Source organism: Haliotis rufescens, unplaced genomic scaffold (assembly GCF_023055435.1).
Source record: "Haliotis rufescens isolate VD_foot unplaced genomic scaffold, xgHalRufe1.0.p SCAF_7, whole genome shotgun sequence".
NCBI lineage: Eukaryota > Metazoa > Mollusca > Gastropoda > Lepetellida > Haliotidae > Haliotis > Haliotis rufescens.
The window spans coordinates 20632240-20656480 of NW_025964361.1; the positions used below are offsets into that span (position 1 = coordinate 20632240).

Consider the following 24241-nt stretch of genomic DNA (forward strand, 5'->3'; position numbering starts at 1 on the left):
CCAGTTGGTTACCAACCCCTGATGCAAATAATGAATTTGCCCTAAACAGAGCCAGTCTACTTCCCCATGCAAGTCACTGAGATTCGGCCAGTGGAAGGAAATTGATAACCTTATTTTTGTCAGGCCTTGGCTCTATGACATAGTAAGGAAAAAATTAGCTGCTTAGCTAATAATTTCTATATTACTAAATATATATTGGGAACTACTCTATAAATTCCTATGTTCAATCTGTATGATATTGGAACAACGCTACCGTAAAGGCGTTTTTCTTTATCGTCCAACATGTGTCGTGTTTTTTAGGGTGTGAATTAGTGAGGTTTCAGTATTTCTGAAGGTTTACCCACCTCCAAACCACATGAAAGAGTAATGCAGGATAAGTAAAGTCTAAATATTTTTTACATTTGTATACTTATCCTGCATTACTAAGTTCAAGGACCCACCTGTCGCACACTTGCCTCCCCACTTTGGCTTCAGAAACCTCAGAAGTATGTTTTTTAAGCTTGGGAGACGGGCAGTGATGTGAAGAAGATGACTTGTCATCAAGGTCACATGACAGCAGCGATGGTCCGTATAAAAGTGGGATTTGGAATCAACATCTTAATTTCTTCACCCATGACCATCACCGTTGTGCTGTCTTCTTGTAGTCGTGAGGTAAGCAGGGGGGGGATGAATAGGGAAAGAAACAACAAATATCTAGGCTGGATTGGATGTTTAATGCAATAATAAGGGAATTGTCAACATGTTTTAATTATGGTGTTTAAATTGTTTGTTGATAACAACTACAAATGAATTGTGTTTTCTTCTACATCTTTTTTGTTTCTGGTTGGAGGAATAAAAAAATCCACTGCTTTTTTGTTTTTTGGCTTTTCACATTTCAATTCTTTTTGAGTCAGTAGATTCATAAACCAAGTTTCAAACAATAGCCTGGCCTTACATGCCTCTACTAGATTCCCTAACCCAGTTGATACTACTGTTTGATTTCACTCAATTGCATATAGTGGACATGGTAGGTGTACTCCATATTCAAGTGACTGTCACTATTTAAGTACTCTGGGAAGACACTGGTTAGAATTGGTCTTCAGCAACCCATGCTTGTCGCAAGACTAATGGGTTCAGGTAGTCAGGCTCACTGACTCGGTTGATGCATGTCATCGTATCCCAATTGCGTGGATTGATGCTCATGATATCAATCACTGGACTAATGAAAGCAGCCACCCACCCACACGTGCATGCATGTTGCTGTGTAAGTGAAACAGCCTTGAACACAACATAAAACCCCATTTCACCTTACTCCCAAATAGCTTGATATATTTAGTTAACAAGGCTTCATTGTTTTATATTCATTTGCACATTTTATGCCATTAATTCTCTTTCCTAATCTGACCACCTCCGTGGTCTTGTGGTAGAGCGTCCGCCTGGAGAGCGGAAGGTCCGGGGTTCAATCCCCGGCCGCGCCATACCAAAAGCATTAAAAGATGGTATTTGTTGTTACCCTGTCTGGGCGCTCGGCATTAAGGGGCTAAAACAAGGACTGGTCGGCTCGGAGTCAGTATACTGTGTCTGAGTGGGGTATACATGTTAAACTGCGGCATGGTATCTCAGTGAGCTAGCACTATAAATCGGCATCAGTCCGGACTAGTACAAGCAGCCACACAAACACACACACGTACATGCACGTCACTATATAAATGCAATAATCTTGGACGCGACGTTAAACCCAATTTCACCTCACCTCACCTTTCCTAATCTATCAGCTCCCTTTGTTACCATGTGACATCGACATTATCTTACAATTATGCTTTTTCTCATCTGATGTAGTGATTTTATTGAGTTTTGTCCTTTAAAAACTCTCGACAGTAATTCAGCAACCAGAGAAATTTACAACCACCATGACAGCAGTCATTAATATAGCATGAAAATATCATGGTTCCAGAGGAACAAATGTACAATGGTTTCTCACTGATAGACCAGAAAATGTCTGCCTTAATGGCCTAAAATTGCTCTTATGCTACAACTGTTGAAAAATGTTGATGCTTGTTTCCATGGATACGAGACCACCAACTGTGGCAGGAGCTATTAAGAGATTTTATCATATGTTAGTATGATTGAGATGAAATGTTCTTTATGCAACCCAAATGTACAATAAATATGTCAGAAAGCTGAATCCAGCAATAAATGCTTTTTATGTGCTTAATATAAAAATGGATCTGTGCTTGGTTTACCACAATGAAATTTATTAACCCCCTGGATGCCAGAGGGACATATATGTCCTTCCTCTACAACCCTCACTTTGAAGTCGAATAAAATTCAACATACATCATGCACACTAATACACATCACAGTTTTGAATAAGGTGGGAGATTCCCTGTTCTGTGATATTATTCATTGGCTTTTTAGGCCAAGCAAAAGTACAAAAAATGACCTCTGAAAATTAGGTACTTCATAAATGTCGCCATGTTTTACACATTACTAAATCACCACTCGCCGCGTTATTTACAGCATGTTCTGGAATCTAAATTTCGGATATTTACTCCGAGAAATGAATTTTAAAAATAGCATATTAGTGATCACGGGTATCTGTCCTTTATGAAATCACCAATGATCATTCCAAAACGTCTCCGATAACCCTAGAATCGTTTAGAATGTTTTGGAAAATACGCAAACACGAACGCCGAAGTGAACTTTCCGCCATATTGGATAGTGTTTACAAAATCACGTTTCAGGTACACCGGTTATGAGGTGCCTGTAACATCCTGTATATTCCAACCTTTGCTGCGATACACACATCCTTGAATTCCTCATACATTTTAGAATCGAATGAACAATGGTCTTTGTCACCAATACGAAGTGGCTGGATGAAATCAAGCAATATAAGTCAGGTGTGAAAACGAACGCTGTGCTCGAAACACTGCACTTGTTTGAAGTGTAAACAAAGTAAAATACAGATTTTACACACTGTAGCATTTTCTCCTATTTTGAGCTATCCATTCGTCTATTCGTTCAAAATATTGGCTCAACATTTGCAGAATAGTCATGGGAAGAGAATCGTAGGAAGAAATAGGGAATTTAAAATAGATACATTGACAACTTCTGTTGAAAATATCAAATCATTGCAAAGTATCCGTCCTGTGTGACGCCATGACTGACGCAAAATCACGCACAAGGACAACGGTTTTTATCGGAATTTCTGACTATTTCGGTTTGTTTCAATGAAAATTATGGCAACAAATAACAGTACATAGATTGTCAGAATGTTTCTGATTACTTACATGTCACATTTATGTAAATACGATCCCTGAATCTACGAAAGTCCCCTCGTAAAATGTTGACAGTGAACACGCCATTTTGTAAAAGTGGGTCACAGGTAGTGATGTCATACGTCAACATTGTTGTACATATTTGGTAATTTCTTTGAGGTGAAGGTCTTTGAATGAGAGTGCACACGATCATTGTACCATGCTGTTTACAGTTTCAGTTATGATGCAGATTTTGCATATCTTTTATACATTTTTTCACACAATTAGATTCTAATTTCACTTTGGACATTTGTCAATGTTCAAAATGATATCATACGTAAATATCGGCCACAACATGTATGAAGGAACCTTGATAATCTCCTGTTTGTTTGAACATTGTTTACATAACAATTGATAGGTTTTTAGTGTCGCATATGATATTTCTTTCCTTTGGACAAGTGTTACAAGAAGTGTAAATGTAACTGCAGCATGTACGCATTTCTTGGGATGTGCAATAGTCATTATTATAAGTTCATATTAGCAATGTCCATGAATAGCCGTTTCATTTTATTTCATAACTAAAACTGAATATATTACTTTTACAAAATAAATTCGGTAAAATATATGCACACATTTCTGAAAGAACTGTCTTGGTCTTGGAACTGTTTTTGATGTCGTTTGATACACAGAACAGTGATTTCTAACGATTCGCCAGGTGCGCGTTAGTCACACACATTTTACGAATTATTCCTCTCGTTTTGCATTATATAATCAATGGGTTCATTCTTTTTTCAATATTGTGATCACAGGATATTAAACTGTTTACTTAATTTCTCCAGAAATTTTAAAATGTATAAAATAAAATCCATGCCAGGTACCCCGTTGGTTCAACCTTATACGATTATCCTGATAATTCTATACCAATATGATAGTGCTTTCTTCGCATCTTTTATTGTTTCATTCTGAGACGAGATGAAGAGAAATACTAACATGATAATGAACAAATATATGTCCAATACTGAATATAATTTTGGTTGTTTTGAAATATTCTTTTGTGAATTTCATAATGTAAATTGATGCCAAACAGGTGCGTGTCCTGTCCAATTAAGATACACGATAAACTATCTAATTGTTTACATATTCAAGACATTATTTACTTGGTGAAAGCAGTCATTTTATGTTGTGTCGAAAAAGCGTCAAATTCCGTTTTACACATCGAGATTTTCCAAACCATGAACGAAAATTAGGGGAGATATATATAAATCAAAATACCAGTGTCGTCTTTCTCCGACGTTATCAAAGACATAAAACCGGCCACGACGTCAAAAGGAATGGTGTTATTTTGGGGTATTTCACTACATTTGATGATAAAGCTAGTGCTCCATTAATAATGGTGCACCATAAGTCAAATTACACTTACACACTCAGGAGAACGTTGGAATATAAGGACTAAGTTATAGGTTAGATAGGGCCATCCATTTCTCTATTACCTCTTTTTTATGAAGTACGATTTCATCGTTTCTTGTGTGTTTAATTTACAAGAAAACGTATACAGTTTCAATATCGATATTTGTGTTGGAATAGTTTGGTTCCTCGTGAACGAAACACAAAGAAAATACATTGTCCTTACCCACAGCTAATTCTCACAAATTGACCTGAGTTACAATAACCTAGTGCTAAGCATAGCGGAGTTATGCCCCCTTTTCTTTGTACACGTGTAACCTCTCTGTCGCCTTTTGACGTCATAGAGAAAAATCAGTTTTCGTCATTTACGGCATGCTATTTTTGGCATTGAATGTATGTCGTTACACATACGCATATAACTCCATTTCATATATAGTTATGTCGTTCAGATATTAGGCAGTATTTTGTTCGCTGACAGTTTCCGTGAAGCTTCGCAATAAAAAACATCGTCGCACAGTACTTTTATCGATGTACGATAAAAAGCGGAGAAATTTACTGTTTTTCAACGCAGAATAAATTCTCGGACAACACTTAGAAGCGTATTTCTTTAAAAACGGTTTAATATTTGCAGTTAAGTTAACACCATCAAATAGGAAATTTAATATTCTCCACCTCTGCGTAAGTTTATAGCGAGAGGTAGATCCAGTGCCGCGTGAGCGCAATTCTCGCACAACCTTCACTTTTCCGATCTAAGGAAAATGTGCGTCAGAAAAAAAACTCGGCATCCAGAGGGTTAAAGCATCTTTGCTTATTTGGTTTAAGTACAACATTGTGAGTGAGAGATTAGGTGTGTGTGTGTGTGTGTGTGGGTGGGTGGGTGGGTAGGTGTGTGTGTGTGTGTGTGTGTGTGTGTGTGTGTCTGTGGGTGTGTGTGTCTGTGGGTGTGTGTGTCTGTGGGTGTGTGTGGGGGGGGGGGGGGGGGGGGGTGTAGGTGGGTAGGTTTCCAACTGAGCACAGCCTAATATTGATACTGAGGACTTCTCTGGCTTGAATGCTTGGATTAAGGAGGCTTTGAGGCAGGATAATGAATAGGGAAAGAAACACCATTGACGACAAAGGAAAGGGTATTTAAGTTTGTGAATGACCTGATTTATGCCAAAAACTTTACTGTTGGAGGTATGAAGTGAAGATTTGATAAGGGACAGTTCTGATTTATGTGTGCATAATTTGCATTATTTGATTCAGTACCATGTCTTCTTTTTCTAATAAATGATTAAGCAAATGAATTATTCATTGTTTTCACTAATTTCAGTTTTGATGCATTGTGTTTCATTTATCACATCCATAAGTGTAATGTTGAATGTATTTATAATCATTTGTATGTGTCATTTTTCAATGTGTATGTAGAATTTCTTTCGACATTGTTAATGAAGCCAAGATTGACTGTTATAATTGTACATTTGTCAAACAATGCTTATCACTGACTTGTTATTAGCTTCCCTGACCTAATTAAGGCTAGCTCAAGGTTTCTGTTACATTTAATTATGTTTGTATATCAGGTTAGGTCGTAAACATACTGGCATGGCATCTTTGATTATTCTAATTTTCTCAAGTCATGATTGAGAAATCTAGATTTGGATGAGTTTCATGTCAGTGAAAATGCCATCAATATCTGTTTACAAGAATACTTGCACGCAGAACCTGTGTACAACCGAGTTTGCCGTGTATTGATTGTCTGTCATAGAGTGTCTTCATTAGATGCGCATGAAGAATGGCTTACTTAGTCAGCTTCTAATATTCACTGATAGATGTGGTTAAACTTTGTGAAGGATAAAGCATGACTCTGAGGTTATGGTCAAGGAAGTAAGACCGAGGCAAGAGGGTATTGACAATGTAACTGGTTTCATGACATGTAAATTTGAACAACTTTTCATCAACTGTCCTGGTGGCTCGGAAGGAAAACAGTGGGTTACAAAACTAAACATGATATGTGAGTTTGTAGGTTAGATTCCTGTCATCCATGATGAAAACTTTCATTTCTTGTCTTCGATTTTAGAACATTGGACGTTTTCTTTGGAAATTTCATGGTCTTACTAAGAAAAAGTAAAACCTCATACCAGGTCTTACCAGGAAAAAAACCCTCATACCAGGTCTTTTGGGGAAAAAGTAAAACCTCATACCCGGGATGAGGTCTTACAAGGAAAAAGAAAAAGTAAAACTTCCCAAGGCAGAAAGATGCCTACAGTACAATACAGGAAAATGCAAAAGTGGCAGTAGGATTCTACACATTGCTCAAGACACTTGCAAGTTTATCTGTCTTTTCTTTTCTAATTTTCTGCCCTTTTCACCATTTCATTTTTCCAATATTTCTCTTATAATGAGAATTACTTTCCCAAATAAACAATTGATCAACTGGTCGCAATTGATTTTAAGTGTATGGGTGACCATCGAAGCAGATTTCATGGCTGTCACCGTCCGAATGGATTGTTTGTCATGATTCTGTAAGAACTTGTTGGGTCTATGATTAACCACTTGACATGCACAGTGATCAAATTGGAATTTTGCTGGCATGGTAGCAGAGATATACCAGTAATTATTCAAGAATATTTGACTTATTCAAACTAAGTCAAGCGAAAGTAGCTCCTTAAGATTTTCAGACATCTATTTAATTTCACTTTGCAACATACAATTGCATGACAAGTCCTTGAAGCCAGGAAATCATTAGTTGCAATATTCCAGACAGACAAGAACAGGATTCAGCCAGTGTAAATTACTTATTGTCTGACTGTAGCATTCCATTTGCAAATAATATTTTCAGGATACTTTGGCAGTAAGTCCCACTTTGATGCTAGTATTGCTACACTGACAATCAAAACTGCATTGTCATCAGGTGGAAGGGAGATAACTCTTGCTAATGGCTACTTGAAGCTCCCAAGTTCTTCTGAACCATAATGATAGCCTTAGTAAGCCTGGTCCAGCTCCACTGACATTGTGACAGCAATTTCTGTCTCATCATTAATTATTTATAATCATTTATGCAATGTAGTATTACATGCCATTCTGATGAATGTGAGAGCCTTGTGGCAGTGCTGTACAAATCAACATTGATATAAACCTGTTTTTGCCAAGGTAATTGATGCCAAAATATCAGAATTGGCTCCATAGATTTATGAATTATTGTTCTAGTTGCTTGTAAATGGGGAGTTAGGAGAGTGAGACACCGGAAAAAGGGAACATTGAGCAGCATCATATTGACATCGATATATTGATTTGAGGTATACTTTGATAGGCTAGAGATGGGGTATGGCTTCTTATAGTTTCTTCACACTCTTTATCAGCTTGTGTGCAACTGACTATAATGTAAAATGACAGTTAAAAACAATTTATGTTTACTTTGCGTGATGTGTTCAGAATATTATGTACTGATTAATTATTGAAAGCCTGTATGTGGGTCCTTGTCAGTTTTATTCTGTGAATCATCCGCACATTGATGTATTTCTCTGATGTATGGAATGTATGCTCTCTATTTGGAGTTTTTTAAAAAACATTTTTCACTTTGATAAGTTGTTTTCATTGAACTAATTTCCGTTGATCATCAGTTAATTATGATTGCTGAAACTGACAAGTTCTGTTTAAGTATTTACTTCTGCCCAAAGCAGTTTTAGCATTATAGGCTAATTTCAAATATTTGTTTAAAACAAAAAATGAGTTTTCTTGACTGTATAGGGAAATGCTACCTTTTAACTTCTCAAAGTAAACTAGTCATGAATTGGCTATATACTTTTCTGAAACAGATTTCCAAGTTTTGTTTGGTGAAATGAGCATGATACACATTAATTGACAGTGCAGTGATTTCTGTTGACATTTTGTCGCACAGTTGGCTTGGAACTGTCATGGGGAATGAGTGTGAACAGTGATGTATCACCCAAGCAGTAGCTCTTTATAGATGATGGACATATTGTGGTGCACAACAAAGTGATGCTTTTGATGTGATTGATAGAATGGGACTTGTGGGATGGTTTGTTACACCTGGGCATGCAACAGTTGGTCCATTATTACACTTTCTGTTTACCTAACAACCAACTGCAGCTGTCATCATGCTCAGGTCTTCCTTGCATAAATGCCACCTATAGATGATAAAAACAGAATTCTCTTGCATAAGAGTAATTATTACTTGTTAGTTTTTCACATAAAACTTCTGTCAGTTAGCAACAAATTTCATCAGTATACAATTGTATTTTCTATTACATTCATGTCAAGAGTGAATCTTTGTACTCAGCAAAATTAATTTTTAATTTCAGAGTTGTGTGGTATATACTGCTTGCTATTCTTGGATGTGGGCCGTGATATTGATTTCCTTGTCCATTGCTATTGATGTCAGACTTCCATTTTACCTACCACACTTCCATTATGAAAGTAAAGCGATTCCTTCTAATTGGTTCCTCTTTTCCAATGTCCTTTCAGCAAAACCAGAAGACGAGGAAGAAAAGTCACAAGTATCTTCTCTTGGGCTGTCAGAAAAGTAAGTAATTTGAACATTTGTTACAAGTTGTTTTTCTGATATGTGACATGGTAGGTGTTTGGCTAGGGATCCCGAACTATTATGTTTGGAAGAAAATATTAATCAAATTTCCATCCCTTCAAAATGTGGATAAATGATTACAGCTTTTTGGACTGAGTGAGGAAAAATAGCCTTTTTCTTTTTGTTGCACAAGCATCCTATTTTGCTGATATAATTTTCTCTTCCATTTGTTTGTGTATTATTCAAAATAAAAAAGTTATTGTGTATTTATGTGGTTAAAAAAATGATTGTATCTAGCTCTTTTAATTCAGAACACCAGAATAAGCCTTTGCAGTAATGAATGTTAATGCCATGCCTTTATGGCTTGTAGCCAGAAAGATCCACCATGTAGCATGTTCAGTATTTTAAAAGCTGACACTAAACACAAAAGCCAAAATGCCACTCTGCTGATTATTAACTTATTTATAGCATCAAATAGACAAGCCTTGAGTTTGATCAATTGTGTTGTGTGTAATTGTTGTTAAACTGGGACTGTACTAAAGCTGCTTCCGGTAAGGCAGTTGTTGTGGTGGTTCTGCTGCTCGGTTTGAAAGTTGTTGCTCTACTGATTTTTGAGTGTTTTGACAAAATTGTGACGAAACATAAGAGGGTTTTTTGCAAACATTTCACAAAGTATCAATTACTGAATGTCATAGTTGTTGGAGTGAAAACATGGAAATGTCAGTGGATCAAAGTGAAAAGGATTGATGGCTGAAATGATGAATTGTATTCTAGGAACTTGATATTTGTTTCTCCATTTGAGGTAATCTTTCTTGCATTATTCCAAAAAATCCATTGAATTGAAATAATATGAAGCAATTGAGAGTCATATCTTTTACAGTGGGAATGAGTTGATTTGAAAAACTAATGAATATGTATCACAATATTTGATTCACCGGGAGAAAAGGGACCTTATGGGTGTGATGATACAATAGTGCTATGACATCATAAAGACATTAGACGTCAACATACTTCAGTAAAGATTGATATGTGTAATATCATGTATCTCTGTAATAAATATGAATTGAAGTTTGGGGATTGTATTTTTGTGTTCCGAAGATGCTGTAATATTAAGATACAATGAAAAGTCCAAATGTGATTTTTCACCCATAAGGCCCCCTTATCTCATGGTTGGTCACGCATATTTGGAATGTAACGGTATATTGCGTGTTTCAAAATCATGCATATTTTCATCTTGTTGGCAAGGGAGTTATCTGATTCTAAAAAAACAGTTTCCACCCTTGCTGAACTAGGCTGGAGTTTCTAGGCTCGATCGGAGACTTACTTACCTGTGGCTATTACAAGTTATGTCCCTTCTATGTCCCTCCTATTGACCAATCAGATTCCACCTCTCATATCACTTACATTTGCTTCAAACGAAATGGAGTCTTAAACGTGTCTAACCTCGCCAAGTGCATCAAGTCAAGTGAGCACCTTGATTAAAAACGAGAAAAGATTTGGAAAATATCTGTCGACGCCCAGTTGACGGGACACATCTGTAGTCGATCAATATCTGCACATTGAAATCCATGTTGTTTACGAACAGGATGTCTAGTTCGTTTGGGCGGTCGGGTAGCCTAGTGGTTAAAGCGTTCGCTCGTCACGCCGAAGACCCGGGTTCGATTCCCGACAGGTACAATTAGTGAATCCCATTTCTGGTGTCCTCTGCCGTGATATTGCTGGAATATTGCTAAAAGCGGCGTAAAACTATACTCACTCACTCTAGTTCGTTTTGCGATTTTGATTGGACTATGCATACATTCGTTCAGCCAAAATATAACTCCATAACTGCAGTCTAATTCGGCAAGGTTGGAAACTGGACTTTTAGAGTCAGTTAACTACTTTTCCTCGGGAAGATGGGTCCCTGCATATTATATTTGTATATTACACATGTGTTGAGACCATAGCACCATCCAACCAAATGACAGACGAAGTTGTCAGAAATGTACGAGGGAAGTCTGATGTATAGATCCATTTGGGTTATTTTTATTCAGGTTTGTAACAAATTTTGGGTTAAAGAATGCAATATATTGTGTTTTATATTGAAACACATTTATCATTATTGCAATAAATTGCAATTTGAAAGTCTTGCCAATACCCATGACTAAGTCTATGGCACTGGACTCATTGTACAAAGTTGCATTTCTCAACTGTGCTTATGGTCCATTGGTTGTCTAAATCCCAGACTTGGTCTGTCAACAACTTGTCAATGCTCATGGTTTTCACACATAGCAGATTCTTACAAAGGTTTGCACATCAGTTTTTCGATTCATACCTCAATGAACCGAAAAAAATACACAGTCAATGCTTATAATTAAATTCGACAGTGAAAACATGTTTTATCTACAATAGTTTAACCCAAAACAGTTGTTTATATCAAAGCAGACAAAAATGTCGAGATTGATAAACATTCTTGGTATAGGAATACATACTATGGGGTGACATGAATCAGGTGATTGTTTAATTTATGCATATAACTTGACACGCCTTCAAAGTCAGTAGCCAATCAACGGAGGGTATGATAAAAACAAAGTTCATAGGACCTGTCAATCAAGGCAAGAGGCGAGAATAATTGCAACAGTCAGACTGTAACGAACCGGACCAAATATGTTCGAGAGAAGGCGAATTTTTTCAAATGTCATGGTCAGTTACTGCCAGATTCAAACATTAGTTCCATGAGAACGGGAAGACACAGTTGGAAAAATCCTAGTTAGAAATAAAACCTGAAGACATGAAAGTTGTGGAACTGAGACGCGTGAGCCTGCACTTTGGTGTTTCATTCCTTCTCGGCCTTCGGTCTCAAAGAGTTGTTTAGACAATGAATATGCATGAATTTTGCTTAATATCATGTGCATGATGATACAAGTGAGCAGAAAGAGAATTCCCCCGACATTCCGCAGTAATAAGATGGGCGTGGCTTAATTTTTTGGAAATGAATGCAATAACACCAATTCAGCTAATCAGAATGCAGGAATTTCAATGAACACACAAAAATTTAATTATATTCCCATGAATGTATTTTCTGTATCCAGGATAGACATGATCAGTGCTTATTTTCAGTGCACATTTTGTGAGGTTGTATATTCGGTTGTTTCTACAAAACTGCTGAGCAGTACTTAGCCATTAAGACATAACCATAAATAACTGTAAATAATCAGAATTTTGAGGACCAGAAAAAAGATTCTGTAGAGAGGGGTCGGTTTATGTATGGGTGACACTTTCATCAAATTCTTTTTCTGTTGGTAAAAAGAACTACATCGTATTGCTTCAGGTGAATGAACAACGCTTAAACAAACTTTGTCAATGAAAAGTGAAATGTGCATTTAAACATCACTTGACATGATAATTTACCATTTCAATTGTATTTCTTGTTATGCTAGGCATGATTTTATATGCAGGGATAAAGATTACCATGTGTATTGTCACATAAACTAAGCCGTAAATAGCAATCAGCTGTACACAGGTCGTCTCCCAATCTACAGGTGATTACTTTAAAACATTCCCAATAATATAACGGAAAAGTATTTTTATGAAATGATCGGAAAAAATAGCATCTAAAATTACTATTTTACAATGAATAATATATTCTGATATCGTGTTCTTTTAATTGCAGATTTTACAATATATCTTCAAAATAATTATAACGATAACCTGGAGTATGCAGTAGCACTTTTTTCGCATGGAACAATTTGACAAATCATGGTTAAGGTTCCATCACAGAAACAATATGTTGACATTTAATCATCAAACTACAACGAATATTATTTTCAACGAGTCCAAGTATGGAAGTTATGATATATGTATCCATTTTCTGTCAACTAAGATTCGTTTCAAGGTGTCAATAGCGGTAATATGATCATGGTTGCTGTAAATAACGTCAGTGACCTTATGGAACGGGGCAAATGGAAGTTGTAAGTACCGGATGGACACTGAAATTAATGTAAATATTATTGAATGAACATTTGATTTAAATTGATAAAATAGATTACGTAGATTACAAATATGTGTCCAGATATTCAATTAAACACTTTTTCTTACCAATGGTGTAACAGCTCAATTAACTTGCGTAATTCAATACGGACTTGTTGATATTTTATTTCCGATGACAGATCATGAACAGACGTAGTTTGAGGTTGGGGGTCGGGTTTATCTACTGCACTAGACCAAGTTGATACCTCGGCTTATCTGCGGTCATATAAAGTACATAGATCCTTTTTAAACTTGGTGAACACTTTCATACCTATAGGAGAGGTGCAGTGTGAAATTTGATTTCAATATTTAGATTTTCTGAAAAATAACAGTTATTTTTCATTTATTTAAGTCGATTTTTTTGGCTTAAACATTTGTGCGACCTACAACTAGACAACGACTTCAAGGATTCTTTTCCATTAAGTCCAATTGTTTTGTACTTAGACTATTTTTGTACTTCAACATTTGTGCGAACGAAAACTGCTTCATAGATTCTTTTCAAACTTGAACACTATTTATAGATTTGCAGTGGGAATTGTGATTTCAATGTTTTTATTTTCCGAAAACATACAGGTGTTTTTCATATTTTTAACTTAGACTGTTTTTACTTTAACATTTTTCCGGGGTAGAATAGGTCTTCAGCAACCCATACTTGCCGTAAAAGGCGACTATGCTTGTCGTAAAAGGCGACTAACGGGATTGGGTGGTCAGGCTCGCTGCCTTGGTTGATACATGTCATCGATCCCAATTGCGTGGATCGATGCTCATGATGTCAATCACTGGATTGTCTGGTCCAGACTCGATTATTTTACAGACCCGCCGTCATATAGCTGGAATGTTGCTGAGTGCGGCGTGAAACAACAAACAAACAAACAAACTTAAACATTTGTTTGACCTATAACTAGAAAACTATACTTCATGGATTACTTTCAAATTTGATAAAACAGTTTTGATACTAATAGAAAAGAGGTGCAAGCATGATATGTGTATTTCCTGAAGAAATATGATTTAATTCATGTGGACTTTTTTTACTACAACATTTGTGCGATCTAGAACCTTAAAAACTACTTCATGGATTCTTTTCCAATTTGGGGTACAGTTTCTTTACCAAAAAGAGGTGCTGTGCAAAGTTTGATTTCGATGAGTGGATTTTCTGAGAAAATGTTGCTTTTTTCATGTTTTGAACTTAGAAATATGTTGGAGTCGAAGTCAGGGTATTAGTTTTTGTCTTGTTAATAATGATTATTGTTTGATATTTCAGTATATGTTTTTGTTATTTTGCATTTAAAGTTATGTTAATGTATTTGACACATATTCCTAACTCAGGGATACAATCTTGTACACAAATCTTATTAAAGTAAGTCTCAATATGCTGTGTCAGTGCGACTTCAAAATTGTGTAGGTACTGGAACAGCAGCAATATCATATTCACCATAGGGTTGGCCTTTGTAGATGAAAGTAAAAAGGAATTAGACACTATTGATTCGTCGAGCAAATAGGCTTTATAATGTAAGTTCATGAAGAATTCATTACTTCTGGTGTAATCGCTGAAGACCAACTACCAGGTAAGCTGTGATTTGTTGACAGTTAGTGCTGAAGAATAACCAATTACACATAAACAGCTTTTTCAACTTTTACATTCTTGTCCCATCATGCAAGCCTATAAAAATGTAATGACTCTGATTTTATCATTGTTATCGATTTTTTCTTCATAATAACACCAGCAAAAGAACCGTTATGTGCTAAATTTAGAAAATTTGAAAAGGTATTAACAACCAAATCAGTTTTGATATGCAATTCAAAACTCAGATGAATTAATGGGATAAGGGAAAATGATTATTTCCATACAACAAATTAGCTTGTGTCTTCAGATAGTTTGAGGTTTCCTAATGTTTTCAGTGGAGCATGCTTAGATGATAGTGACTTATCTGTTATGGCTTCCAGCTACCCACAGCTATATGAAGCATGAGCCAATGACCTTGGACGAAATAGTACATTACAGGAAACTTGCAAATGTGGGTCTTCCTACATCACTTCGCCTATCAAAATACACATTCAGTTATCAGTTTAGATTCTAAATATTAAGTTATTGCAAACTTATTATTATGCCTCAGCTGAGGTTTAGTCCCAGACATAAAGTTGTCTTATTTAACAATATATATCTACAAGATAAACAATAAATCCAAATGTCACGTCATTTGGATAAACAATAAATCCAAATTTCATGCCTAGAGCTGAGGCAGTCTGGACTTTTGCCTCGCCTCTCCGTCTGTCCGTCAGTCTGTCCGTAACCATTTAATTTCTAGAACACAACTCAAAAACCATTCAATATTTTTCAACAAAAATTGGCAGATATATCAAACAGTTCTTTAGTGGTTCCTTTTGCTATTTACGGATTTGGGCCATTTTTATTTTTCATGGATTCCATGAAAACAATTTGTACTTTGTCATATAAGGGGGCTGTGGCCTTCGTTTCCAGAGCCCAACTTGATAACTCTGAAAAACTTTTCATCCAAACCTGGTACATGTATTGATCAAGGGTTGAAGTGGTGCCTTATGCTATGTAGTTATTTTTCAAAATTTGATTTTTCCCTCTTTCCATGGTAACAAGTTGGACAAGTTCCGGAACTAAAAAAACTATTCAAAAAATTTCATTCAAACATGGTACATGTATATATCAAGGCTTGAAGTGGTGCCTTTTGCTATTTAGGAATTTAAATCTTTTTAAAAAAAATTCCTGTTACCCTGGCAACAAGATTGACTTTGACTTTGTTCATAGTGTATGTTTGTCTGGACCGTATCTCAAAAACTAAAAGGTACACACACAAATACCAGGTTGTCAACTGGTGCATTTAGCTATTTAGAGATTTTTAGAATTTATATATTTTTTCTGTTTCCATGGCAATAAGTTTGACTCTGTTCAAAGTGGTGTGTACCCAACATAGAAATACAAAGTTCTGAATCTCAATTACATAGTATTGTTTTGATAGCTTCATGACTACTCTTGTATATGGACACATAGATTAGATAGAAATTCTCTCATCAAGTTGGACTTAAAGTAACAGTCAGATGATTTGTTTTTTCGAATTTTGGGGGCCAGAGCTATTTGTCATCTTCCAATAACTCTTGTTAATTTATTCTCTGGGGTCTGGGAGACTGACTATATTATACCCTACACAGTGGATTACCTCATAGCAAAATAATGTTTAGAGATATTGTCTGAAGATGTTTGAAGATTGAAATGATAATGAAATAATTTATTGTCATGATGATATCAATTTGTGTAGTTATTCAGGCAAGTAGATTTATGAAGTAAATTTGCTTTACCTTCAGTCATTCACATTCTTCAGAGTTACTTCCCTTGGCATGTATTGCAGCTGCATGGGAGAGCTAGAGGTAGATCTCTGAAGTTGTGTCTGGCAGATCATGGGCACAGCCTACATAAAAGTAAACAGATGGCATGCAACATGTTTACTCTTTGTGAAACATTTCAATGGCCAGCAGCGATAGAAACTAACATGTTTAGTCCACTAGTCCTTATAATGATGACACATAACAAACCCCTTAAATATGGCAAATTTCTTCTCGTCCTTATGATACCTCAACTATTGGGTAGTTTGGCAAGGAGTAGAGAACTGGTGCCAATTTCTATTGCTGGTCATTCTACAGTTGAAAAGAGAAGTTCAGGCTGATGTAATAGTCTGGAACTTCTGTATGTACAAAGTTTGTTATGAGCTAGACTAAATTATACAAGAATGTATGGAAGATAAAAATTGTAAACGAAAGGATTTTTGTCAAAATCATAAATCTGCAAAGATATGTGATGGAATTCAGTCTTAGAGACCAGCACCAACTCAGATTAGCACATTAAAGCTCTGTCCAGTTGTCATTCAGTCACTGTTGCAACGTACTTATCCAAATTAATGTCTTTACTAACATGGCGACATTCTTCAACTGCAAATATAGTTGTCATGCTGAACCCTTTTTGTTCACTCAATTCTGGAATTGTTTTGTAACACCAGGATTGTCTCAAGGAGAAGGGGAAATCTACAATAAGAAGCCCTGTTTTTACTTGTGTTGTTGCTTTTGTTTAATTTTAGACACATCATAGAGAATTTGATGTGTCAGTTCTGACCCTTTCCCTGCTTATAAGGGCACACTGCTTGTCTGACACATTATTGCAAACACAGTTATGTGGACACAGTGCCTGGTATGATGGGGGAAGTTCAGCTTAGTGCATGGTCGGCCAACCAAACTCTGATCAATACCATAGCAGCTTGTATGCTGGTGGGCTACCGGCTTTGCTTCGTACAGCCAACACCACAGCCCTCTATCTGCATGCATTTGCTGCTGAAATCTTTCACACTACTTGCTTGCAGGCGAAAAATGGCTGATTTGGAAGATAGATGTTGTTTACAAATTTAGCTCAAGTCGACTTTTGTGCAAAGATTTGTGCGTACATTGGCTAATGGGATAATTTATGGATACCGCTTGTTACAATGGCTGTGCTGCCTGATGTGAACTGCTTACTCCTTGGGTAAGGTGAATTACTCAGCTCTCAACTCACTGCTCTCTCGCACACATACCTATCTACATCAATAGCAACATGTCAGCGTGCCTATTGCGCTATACACTACCAATCTCTGTGCGCACTGCTTTGTTGACATTGTGTTTATAGTTGTTTGAATAGAGAAGGATGACTATATTTATATCAAAAATCACAAAGCATGTATCTACTGTTACTTGGGCATGTAATTGTTTATGTGGATAGGAAAGTATTGTTTTCAGTTAAAATCTATTGCTGCAGACACAAAATGATTAAACTGTATTATGAGTGTGATAATTGATCAGACTTCAAATATTTTGCTTTGTCATTTCTATTGATAAATTAGGTTGAAGTGATATGCATGCATTTTTGGTGATGAATTATATTTCTGATATTCTACTGATTAATCTTGTCGTGAAACTTTCTTTACTTGCTCGTCATATTGTCTGTCCAAGTTGAAAGCTACAACCCTGCCTGGCAGTGAACATAGTGTTCCTTCATGGCCCAGATTGTTGACATTATCCACATAGCTGATGTTTTGTTGGTCCAATCAACCAAACATGTGAACAAATGTTCACATGAGCCTCTTTCATTTCTGTGAGGATTACTAGAAACATGCAACAGGACTTTTGTTTTGGTTATCTTTGTTGTTGTTATCATCGAAGTAAATCCTGTATATTGTCCCTGTGAGGTGTCATAGTTTGTAGCTGAAACATGTAGCTATTAGGCATTCATTTGGCTTTCTTATATATCATTCATGCATTGATTTCTTCTTAACAACATGTTTTTATGACATTATGTCATAAGTTTTCTTGTGAAAAAAGCAAATGACACTTTGAAAAGGCATGCCCCTGTGTGAATTAATCCCTAAGTTTGTTGTAAGAGGCAACCAAATGGATTAGGTGTCAGACTCCTGTTGACTTGACTTGTCATCATACCCCAACAGCATGAATCGTTCAGCAGTCAGTGGATTGTCTGGTCTCGACTTGATTAATTACTGTCCACTATCATACATGAGGAATAGACATGTGAAGATCCGGGTAGAATAGGTCTTCAGCAACCAGTGAATGTCATAAGAGGCGACTAACGGGATTGGGTGGTCAGGCTCGCTGAGTTAGTTGATGCATGTCATTGATCCCAATTGCGTGGATCGATGTTCAGGATATCAATCACTGGATTGTCTTGTCCAGACTCGATTAGTTACAGACCGCCGTCATATAGCTGTAAAATTGCTGAGTGCGGCTTAAAACAACAAACAAACCAACCAACCAACCAACATCAGGAATAATGATGAGTTCCGCATTGAACAACAAAGGAAGATAGGTTTGGCATTAAACACATTAAATGATGAACTATAGCATAAGATGGGTTCATATGCTAGCTTGTACACACATATTTTTAAAGGAATGTACCAACAATATGATTTATTTCCTTTTGTAGCATGGCTTGTTTCAGTTACAACATGTACCAATTTGTTTTTGTTCATCTCTGTGACATCATGAGAGGCACATTCTGAAACATCCTTTGGTAATTATAATCATCTTGCAAATCGATGTTTGATAAAAAAAACAGAGGTATCACATGGGGATTACATCTGTAAGATATTTCTGGATTTTCATAAAAACTTTTTTGATGACATTTAACACAAACAATTTTCAAATCAAAGGTTTAAGGATTGGCTTTTGAGGAACAATTCATATGACGCTTGCAAAGATTTCAGTTTTATTACGGGACGTTGCCGAGACAGATCGTGAATTTTGGATCAATACATGAAATTAGATAGTGCTATTGAATACCCCATTTATATGAACATACTAAACATAAAGCATGTCAGCTTGCTAAACCTTGCACAATATCATAGCTGATTAAATAACGGTTATTGCAGAAAAATAATAACATTTTTCAACATTTGAATTGACTGCTGTGAAAGGGATAGGCCTTGACAAGAATGTTATTAAAATAGTGCCACTGTGGTGATAAAATTTATCTTGACCTTGATCTACATTATGTTGTATTACATTACCTTCTGATTAGTGTGGTTAATTAAGCAGGTGTCCCCCTTCTCATCAGCACTCTTTGATAGTAAACCTGCCTTCAATTTGCATCCATATTTCCAGGTGGCTTCACTCAGAGTAAGGCTTTATCTATTTTGGTTTTCACAGTTACTGCTCAATTTTAAATAGTTGACAAATTTATTCATATATTTATTCAGATATACAGACTATAAATGAGTTTTTTATCTTGTTTTTTTTCACAGTCATTACAGTTCTAAGGTGACTCTGCTTGTCGTAAAAGGCGACTAACAGGATCGGGTGGTCAGGCTCACTGACTTGGTTAATGCATGTCATCGATCCCAATTGCGTGGGTCGATGCTCATGATATTAATCACTGGATTGTCCCTTGAAAGATGTTTATTTTTGTGTATTATGATTGTATATTTGTCTTGTTATGATTTTCCTTAGTGCACATTTCTGTAGATCTGTATCTTCAAAATATGAGTGTTCAAGTTTAAATTCCTCAATATAATTTTTGTGTTAAAATTCTTCAAATTTCCAATTCAACCAGACACATTTCTCTGGTTTGCCAAAATTATGCATTTTCGGATGTAGATATGCGTGATAGGTTTGAAATGTCAGGAATGACAATATGTAATGTCTTATGCATGAATGTGTCCTACTTTCATTGCCATGTGTAATGATGAATGCAGACAGAATTTGGCAACCATTTTCAACCATGACATAACCTGTTTAATATCTTGTACTGACTTTATCATGCCAACAGAGCAATGGCATAGATTATTTAGACAGTTGTTTTGAAAATGTTATATATGACAGTATATATGACACTCTCTGGTCTCCTGGTGTTGTTGCTGCTGCAGTTATGATGGATGAAAGGGCGATCTTGATGTCTAGACTCCAAGTGGCAAGACCTTTTCATAGACTAATGCTAATGTCACATCACTTGGAACAGTCTTGGAACAGTCTAACTAATTTGACAGTCTGTATAAGCCACTGGTGTTTGGCTTTAAGAAATAAGTAGGTACCTAAGGCAGCAAGGTTTGCTTGCAGATCTAACTAGTTTTCACCAAGTCTAGACGATTTTCCTTTGTTGTGTTTAGTCTCCTCAAAACAAGAAATGTTCTGTTAGTGCTGTTTGATGTTCATTGACTTCAGATTGCGAGGTTGGTGGTATGGATAAATGATACTACCTATTTCGGCATTAATATGGAATGTTCATGTAAACAGTGTGAAGCATATGATCTTTACATGGTTTAAATAGGAGTCCAGTCCAACCAAATACCTCAAGATAGTAGATATAGTGTTTTAATTGTATATTAATTTTTCTGTGGCTATCGGAAAATATTGTTACTCAAGGGTTGTATTTGATATATGTATTGCTGAAGGTTGTATTGCAATAAACCGGTATACCAGTTACATCGCATACCCTTATCAGGCATTATTTTATTTTTCTCTCATAACCAGTAAAAACCATATTCATTAGTAATGAATAGAACAACCATTACAGATCTGCAGTGCAATTTGATGAAGTGAAAAAATCCATGTAGATTTTTATCATTAATATTTCATTAAAACTAGTCTATTTGCCTGCACATATATATATCTATTGCAGCTTATTTGATCATGATGGAGAACGCATGAAGAGTTTCAACAGCTTGTTTACCATTCAGCATTAATTTACACAGTGAGCACCTCATGACAAGCAGTGTTGACTTCTCCTAAACAGCATGAATATTACTCAATTCATATACAAACAAGTGTTTTGTATATGTCAAACAACTGTATGTGAAGAAACTATGATACACAGAAATTTATCAGGATATGTAATGTAATATCCTTAGATAGAATAGATTTTTCTGAGTGTTAATGACATGCTCCCCCAGGGATACAAACAACTGTAAGTTAGTGAGATTGTTATGTCCTTACAACATCACCAGCAAATGCACATCATGCTTGTGGTATGCTTTCCTAATCCTATTCAAACACAACAGGAACAGTGGTTACAAAATGAAAAATGACAATATGTTGAATTGTTTCTGTTTCAAAATTAATCTTTCCTTTGGCCTACAAAAACGTTAAGGGGTGATGTTGCTTGGTCAAACAGGCCACAATCAGGCTTGGATTTACGGCAATCAGATGGAATACTGACACCAACCCAAGTCATAATTTGTCACCAGCATTCAACATTCCAATCAACACTAAACTGCAACAATCAAATGACACTAGCAATGCTACTAAACCCCCAAAATGACTTACAAACCTATAAAGCACTAGGCATATATCTAATCAAAACAGGCCTATTCCGCCGCATCTAAAAAAGTACAACAAACAAGCTGTTAATAAATCCTAAAATTCTAAACCTATAAAAACACACACTCACAAAACTCCATTTAGTCCTATCCCACCCCCACATGCATGGCATATTTCAAAATTCCAAATTTGTTCTACAAATTAAGCAACCCTAAAAGCACCTTTTCGTTTCGGACATACCCTTTTTGACCAATCACTAAATGGCCTTGCAGGCCTGAAATACTCATATGTCAGAAAGCGCACGTTAAATTCCCAATTTTAGTAAGTAACATAATAGGGTGGACACTGTTCCACATCTCTTGGATCACTTCCACAACAAATAACATAGCTTGTATGTTGTAAGAGAAGACACTTTACATACATAAATCCTCTATAAAGTAGCATCTTTGAGCAGGCAGATATATGATGCATTGTGAACATTCACTTCAGCTATAAATATCTTTTGCAAAGGTAAAGTTGTCTTGCTTCGGAATGACTGTCTTGCAGCTTCAGTGATTATGAAAATTTGCTAAAAGTTGACATTTGATACCTGTCAGTTTTGCCCTACTGATAATGATAATGGCAAGGGAAAGCTGAATGTTTTATTGAAACATTACTTTGATTATTGATTACTGTGATTCCCTATGGGCAAATTTAGAGATCTGTTTACTGAACCTATTTTGTTCTACAATGGTTATCACTGAGTATTGACTTCTGCACAAGACTTTGAGAATATTGACTTTTTCTTGCAAGAAATGCTTGTGCAGTGTCATAGTACTTGCTTTTTCCTGATGGTACCATAATTTTGCAGATATGAGCCCATTAACCTATCTTTAGACTTAATTCATTTGTCAAACGTTTTGGGGCAGGCTCAAGATATCCACTGTTCATAACAGAATAATTGATATCAATTAATATGATGTTGATCTGGACTGAAAGTCAAGTGAGCTTAAGTCATGGTCTGTTTCTCCAGCGTCCAGCAGCATTGGTGTCTGTAGACATCTTCTCCTCAGAGAACCAGTGAAACTGAAACTAACATCCTTGTTGCTGCCAATGATGACACCTGCATTTGTTGAAAGAGCTTTGAATCTGATTTTCAAGTTGGTCACAGCTGCCGTATTAAAAAAACCACTATTGACCATTACTTGCTCATATTTGTTGAAATGTAATGCATTTTTGTGTATATGGGCTCAAAATACATCTAAAAGCACTATTAAAGATCCTTCCATTTCTGAGCTGTATGGGTCCCAAATGTAGCTTTCCCTGTACTTCTGATACCTGGCCCATCATATCCACAGGTGATGGTTACTTGACCCATAATTATACTCACATCACTCTGAATGTCTGTAGTTACTGTGTTTACCTAGGACAGAGATCTATTCTTGATGATTAATTGACACATCGTAATGTGACTCCAATTGTGTACAGACTGCTCATTACTATCCTTTTGAAGGGGAACAGTTTTGAAAGAAGACATGCTCATACATATTTTCTTTGGTTGTTTGTCTCCTGTCTCATAGGCATTCACCAACAGAATTTGTCTGACATAGAAGTGTGATATAAAGCCCATATCAATGAATGTTATGTGTTCCTCTGTTGACACTTTGCCACTACCAATTATATTAGTCAGGTTCAGGTTCTGTATGAATGCTGTTAACCTACTTTCTGTTTGCACTGGCTTAAGGACAGTTGAATTAACAATGTAGATCTCTTTGCTTCAGCTGTTGAGAATGTCAGTGAAAGTAAATATTATTTTCTCTCTCTCTACAAACATACTTTTGCCAGATTTATGATTTATAACCTGTATTATATGAAGCTAATTTTCAGGTTAGAAAGACCGAACAGGGGTAAAAACAATTTGAAACAAGGACAAACATTTATATGGTTTGTTTTAATATCTATCCATTTGTATCTGGCCAGTATTTGTTGAGATTGCTTCATTGTCAATAACACAAACAGGAAGGTCAACTGGGTCCCACCAAATGTTCCTGGAGCATTAGCCAATTATCGAGGCACAAAATGTCTTCACTAATAAGGAAACTTATAAAGAGTACTAACTCTACATAATATATGTATATGTTGAGAATGGATGTTCTGACTTCAAAAGAATTTGTTTTATAGTAAAAATATATTACTTGCATAACTTGAATGAACAGATCACTTGAGCATGGTGCATTGCCAGTAATTCTTGTCCCACTCATTATGACTATTTTGTTAC

The 24241-nt window shown here is 36.1% G+C and overlaps 1 protein-coding gene across 2 annotated transcripts in view; it reads left to right on the forward strand.

The window, feature by feature from the left end:
* Nucleotides 1-24241, forward strand: part of LOC124139821 (AF4/FMR2 family member 4-like) — a 151352-nt gene that overhangs the window by 60655 nt on the left and 66456 nt on the right. For both annotated transcript variants that reach the window (XM_046507173.2, XM_046507174.2), the window contains exon 7: nt 9105-9162. In XM_046507173.2, coding sequence (XP_046363129.2) covers nt 9105-9162 — 58 coding nt within the window. The remainder of the gene's footprint in view (nt 1-9104; nt 9163-24241) is intronic.